The 6,190-nt window shown below is 36.6% G+C and overlaps 1 protein-coding gene across 1 annotated transcript in view; it reads left to right on the top strand.

Moving 5' to 3' along the window:
- THAP12 (THAP domain containing 12) overlaps window positions 1-6,190 on the top strand; it is a 48,325-nt gene that overhangs the window by 17,441 nt on the left and 24,694 nt on the right. Inside the window, exons 3-4 of the mRNA XM_037010705.2 lie at window positions 2,593-2,700; window positions 5,656-5,692. Of these exons, the coding sequence (XP_036866600.2) occupies window positions 2,593-2,700; window positions 5,656-5,692 (145 nt within the window). The remainder of the gene's footprint in view (window positions 1-2,592; window positions 2,701-5,655; window positions 5,693-6,190) is intronic.

Genomic DNA, 6,190 nt, shown 5'->3' on the forward strand with positions numbered 1-6,190 from the left:
GCATCCTGTTGCTTTTGGGTGTAGAGTTCTATAAGGTGTCTATTAGGTCCATCTGTTCTAGTGTGTTGTTCAGTGCCTCCGTGTCCTTACTTATTTTCTGTCTGGTGGATCTGTCCTTTGGAGTGAATGGTGTGTTGAAGTCTCCTAAAATGAATGCATTGCATTCTATTTCCTCCTTTAGTTCTGTTAGTATTTGTTTCACATATGCTGGTGCTCCTGTGTTGGGTGCATATATATTTATAATGGTTATATCCTCTTGTTGGACTGAGCCCTTTATCATTATGTAATGTCCTTCTTTATCTCTTGTTACTTTCTTTGTTTTGAAGTCTATTTTGTCTGATACAAGTACTGCAATACCTGCTTTTTTCTTCCTATTGTATGTGTGAAATATCTTTTTCCATTCCTTGACTTTTAGTCTGTGCATGTCTTTGGGTTTGAGGTGAGTCTCTTGTAAGCAGCATATAGATGGGTCTCATTTTTTTATCCATTCAGTGACTCTGTGTCTTTTGATTGGTGCATTCAGTCCATTTACATTTAGGGTGATTATCGATAGGTATGTACTTATTGCCATTTCAGGCTTTAGATTCATGATTACCAAAGGTTTCAGGTTACTTTCCTTACTATCTAAGAGTCTAGCTTACTTAGTATGCTGTTACAAACACAATCTAAATGTTCTTTTCTATTTCTCCTCCTTTTTTTCCGCCTTCATTCTTTATATATTAGGTATCAAATTCTTTACTTTTTGTCTATCCCTTGATTGACTTTGGGGATAGTTAATTTAATTTTGCATTTGCTTCATATTTAGCTGTTCTACTGTCTTTAGTGTGGTTTTAGTACCTCTGGTGACAGCTATTCAACCTTAGGAACACTTCCATCTATAGCAATCCCTCCAAGATCGACTGTAGAGATGGTTTGTGGGAGGTAAATTCTCTCAGCTTTTGCTTATCTGGATATTGTTTAATCCCTCCTTCAAATTCAAATGATAGTCTTGCCGGATAAAGTAATCTTGGTTCCAGGCCCTTCTGCTTCATGGCATTAAATACATCATGCCACTCCCTTCTGGCCTGTAAGGTTTCTGCTGAGAAGTCTGATGTTAGCCTGATGGGCTTTCCTTTGTATGTGATCTCATTTCTGTCTCTGGCTGCTTCTAACAGTCTGTCCTTATCCTTGATCTTTGCCATTTTAACTACTATGTATTGGTGTTGTCTTCCTTGGGTCCCTTGTGTTGGGAGATCTGTGCACCTCCATGGCCTGAGAGTCTATCTCCTTCCCCAGATTGGGGAAGTTTTCAGCAACTACCTCCTCAGAGGCACTTTCTATCCCTTTCTCTCTCTTTTCTTTTTCTGGTACCCCTATAATGCGAATATTGTTACGTTTGGATTGGTCACACAGTTCTCTCAATATTCTTTCATTCTTAGGGATCCTTTTTTCTTTTTGTGCCTCAGCTTCTTTGTATTCCTCTTCTCTAGTTTCTATTTAATTTATTGTCTCCTCCACCATATCCAACCTGCTTTTAGTACCCTCCATCATGCTCTTCAACAATTGGATCTCCAACCTGAATTCATTCCTGAGTTCTTGGATGTCTTTCCGTACTTCCATTAGAATGTTGATGATTTTTATTTTGAACTCCCTTTCAGGAAATCACAAGGTCCATATCATTTAAATCTTTTTCTGGAGTTGTATTAATAATTTTATTCTGGACAAGGTTCCTTTGGCGTTTCATGTTTGTATATGGCGCCCTCTAGTGTCCAGAAGCTCTATTCTGGAGCTGCTCAGCCCCTGAAGCAATGTCAGGGGTCGCAGGGGAGCGGTACTGGTGCCTGGGTGGAGGAAATAGCTATTCCCCGCTTACCGGCTGCTGTGCCTGTCTCCACTGCCTGAGTCAGTGGGCCGGTCACATAGGTATAAGTTTTTGTCCCAGAGCAGTCGGATATGGATCCCTGCTTTCCACAAGCGGCCGGAATCCCAGTCTCCCCAGGAACTCTGCCTATATTAACTTTCCAACCCGGTAGTCATGCGAGTCTCATGAAAGCACCATGAAATGTTGGTTTGTGCTCCCAGCAGATCTCCGGAGCTAGGTATTCAGCAGTCCCAAGCCTTCCACTCCCTACCTGTTCCATTTCTTTTCCTCCGGCCGGTGAGCTGGGGTGGGGGAGGGGCTTAGGTCCCACGGAGTCACAGGTACGTTACCCCGTTCGCTAAGGTCTGCTCTTTTCTTCGGGTTATGCAGTCTGGCGCCGTCCTCTTTCCTGTTACTCTCTCAGGATTAGTTGCGCCAACTAAATTTTCTAATTGTATCCTGTTTTAGGAGGAAGCCTCTGTCTCTCTTCTCACGCCACCATCTTTAATCCCATTTCATTTTTTATACCTACCATCAGTTCAGTTCCTTAATTTATAATAGTGAGATTGTCAAAGGGGCAAATACCGAAAGAAATAATGAGGTGATCCAGACTAAATCATCAGTTCTGCCAGTCTCTGCACATTAGAACTAGTGTTGAAAGGGGTACTGAGGAAATCATTTACATAGAATTTTGTATATGCATAATACTTTCTTAAGGACCATCTCTGAATTAACACATTTTTCTTTTTCAGAGTCCTTATAGGACAGTTCTTCGAGATAATGCAATACCAACAATATTTGATCTTACCAGTCATTTGAACAATCCACATAGCAGACACAGAAAACGAATAAAAGAATTGGTATGTCAATGTGCTTCCTACTTTCCCCACCCTATCCGCCATAATACTATAAAATCAAATATAGATGAATTCATGTTAAAACTGAACTAAGTTACTCTCTATTTCAAGGCTATTACTCAGGTAATCTGGGTGTAAGATGATTAGGTTTTTTTTTGTATTTAAATTGGGAAATCTCCCTCAAAATTTAGCCAGTGGATACTCATTGAGTGTGCTGTTAAAATTATAAGTTACTAGCTCATTCCCTTCCAGGGAGGTAAACAAAACAAAACACTACCTTTTCTTTTGTAGTAAGGAAAGTGGAGCTGAGATATATTTCCACAAGTCAACACAAAGGGATAAAAAAAGGGAAAGTACAAAAAGTTAAGACATGAATAATTTTACCAGGAATAAAGATTCTGTCACTATTAGGTACTGACAGGGTTTAGAAAAAGCTTTTAAATCTCTATATGACATCATTTGTGCATGTTTTCATATTCCTTTGATATCCTTTAGTTCTGATTGAAACCTGCCTGTTTTTTGTACTTAGATTAACAGAATTACTCAGTTTCTTCAGTCCATGGTTTTATTTTGCCTTCTTCCACTACTACCACTCCCATTCCTCCCCTCCCTGTTAGTATCCATGCTAGTGTATTTAATATATGTCACTTCAGTCTACCTAGTAAACCTTTAAAAGTAAGCACACCTTTAAAAAGTGTGCTTTTTAAAGATAACATATAATTTTTCTCATTTTCTTCTATATTTACCTTTCATATTTAGATCTTTGATCCATTTGGAGTTTGTATGTATAGTGTCCATTAGAGATGTATTTTTTTTTTCTCTTTATAAAGAATGACTTTTCCCATCATGGCCTTTTCATCAATCCTTTCCTCCACTAATGTAAGATGCCACCTCTCTCTGGAAGCTCTGTTCTGTTCCATTGGAATATTTGTTTGTTTGTAACTGTATTTTATTATGATGGCTTTATAATATATCTTATGTTAAAATAGGGTGATTTCTTAACTTTTCTTTTTCAAAATTGTCTTAACTATCTGTGGACCTTTATTCTTCCATGTGAATTTGAGAATCCTTTTGTCAAGTTCTCCTAAAATTTCTGTTGGGATTTTCATTATAAATGCTTTGAATTGATGTCTTTATAATATTAATTAGTCCCACCATAAATAGGAAAAAAAGCAATAAAATAGCTATTAAGTAACAGCAATTATTGACCAAACTAAATATGAATCCTTTGAAGAAAAGACTATTGAAATACTTTCAGAAGTGCAGAAAACCAAAAATTTTAAAAAATTTCAGTGTTTTTGTTGTAGTTGTTTAAAAGAGAATGTGTACATTCTTCCTCAGATCACTTCCTAAGTACGGTTTTTGTTGGTGTAGGTCATATATTCGGGTTGAGATTTTTCCAGCAATTTTGAAGACCCTTTTATTAATCCTAATAGTTTAGAGTTTTCTATGTAGCTGATTGTATCAGCTCCAGATGAGGACAAATTTGTCTCTTCCAATTTTTAAATTTTTATTTTTTCTGTTGCCTGTCTTACTGTTTAGTCAAGATTCTAGTACTGTGTTAACAGTCCCAGTAATGAATGTCACAGTTGGTACACTTACCTGGTTGCACTAAGTGTGATGTTTATTTCTGCTTTTATTAGGTAGGTTTTATCTAGTTAAAGAAATTCCATATATTCCCTTCTAGTCCTCATATTTAGAATTTTTATCGTAACTTGTTGAACTTAACAAATGCTTTCATTGTACCCACTGAGTAGAAAAGTTTACAATTTTTTTTCATTCTTTACTGCTATAAGTATCATTGATAGATTTTCTGATGTTTTGCTGTATTCATTCCTGTTACAAACTCTAACTGATCGCAATATATCTCTCTCCATTTTTGTACACTATTGGAGTCAGTTGTCAATATTTTATTTAGGATTTTGCATTTATAAGCATTGGCCTGTAATTTTCTTTTTGCGTACCTCTCTTGTCCAGTTATAATATTAAAGTTTGTTTAGCCTCATAAAATGAGCTGGATAGCTTTCCTTTTTTTCTCTGTCTTAATTTTTCTAGAAAAAACTTGTGTAAGGTCAGTACTGTCTGCTCTTGAAAATTAGGTTGAACTTGGTAAAACCATGGGAGGGCTTGGGGTAGATGAGGGAATATTTTGATTGCTATTTCAATTAATTGTTTTTTTCTTTTTTCTTGTGTTTTGTTTCCAAAATATGAACTTCATCTAGGATTGTAGAATGCTTGCCTTTCTCTGCTCCTAAAATAATTTTAACAGTCTTTTCAAGAAAATAGTAGTTAGTTTTATCAATGATTATTGTACTTGAAAACAGTTTTATCAGTATCTTCTTGATTTGAGGGATTTACTTTTTGTCTCTTTTTCTAGCTTCTAGAATGTTTTGCTCATTTATATGTATTCAAAGCTGTAAACATTTCTGTAGGTATGATTTAGCTATATCGTACAACTTTAGACATGTAGTGCTAAAACTACATGTTTTGTAGCTTTTGTGTTAGGATCTGGAATCCAGCAACTCCCTCTCACATGGCTTGTGGAATGCAGCATTTCCCTCTCACATAGATTGGAGTCATGGAGGGGTGGGTATGAGAACGATTTGTGTCCCCTAGGATTTGATCCCAAGTGCTATGGTATACTTTCATGCCTTTTATTAAACACTTGTAACCTGAAATTGGTTACAAGTTCGGTTTACTTGTACTATATAAAATTTCTACGATGGTTTAGGTATAAAGTAAGTTAAATGATACATTCTTACCCTCTCATATTTTATAATAAGCTTGGAGTCATTAGGAAATTGTTGTTCTGGTTTTCCCATCATCTATTTGAAGAATGTATTCCTTATAAAGAATGTATGCTCTTAAAAGAATTAAATTTGACTCAAAATTGCTTTTTACTTTGTGAATTAGAATGATACACCTAAGTTTTCTTAATTTTTTTTTCTTGTCATTTAGAGTGAAGATGAAATCAGAACACTGAAACAGAAAAAAAGTGAGTGATAGTTAATGACCTAACTTCTGAAGGCCTTTTAAAAGAGCCTTGACCTGATAAGGACAAGTGAATATACTTTATGTCTAGAACCTACTGTGAGAATGGTTTAAGAGTCTGAGAGGCGTCCTATGGCCTGGAGCTGTCTTTTTGGAAACTGAATTCTTAGTTCATTTTGTCTTTATTGAGAGCCACTATGCCATACACTTGGCCTTCTCCCCACAAGGTGCTTGCAGTGTGGTAGGGTAGCAGGTACACAACGTCCCAGTGTGTGGAAGGAAAGGCAGCATAAGGACAGGAGCAGAATCTCTGTCTACCCAGTGTGTGGTGCATAGTAAGGTCCTGGTAAATGTATAAGGAATAAAGTAAGTGCTGTGGGGAAACTTAGCCTTATAGAGGGTAGGAGTTACAGTAACCTTTCTGCACATACTGTCCTGAGCTGTGTTAATGAAGCATTAGGACAAAGCTGATTTTGTCTTGTCAGTTATTACTATCACTCCT

The sequence above is a fragment of the Manis javanica genome, chromosome 11 (genome assembly GCF_040802235.1).
Source record: "Manis javanica isolate MJ-LG chromosome 11, MJ_LKY, whole genome shotgun sequence".
Classification (NCBI taxonomy): Eukaryota; Metazoa; Chordata; class Mammalia; order Pholidota; family Manidae; genus Manis; species Manis javanica.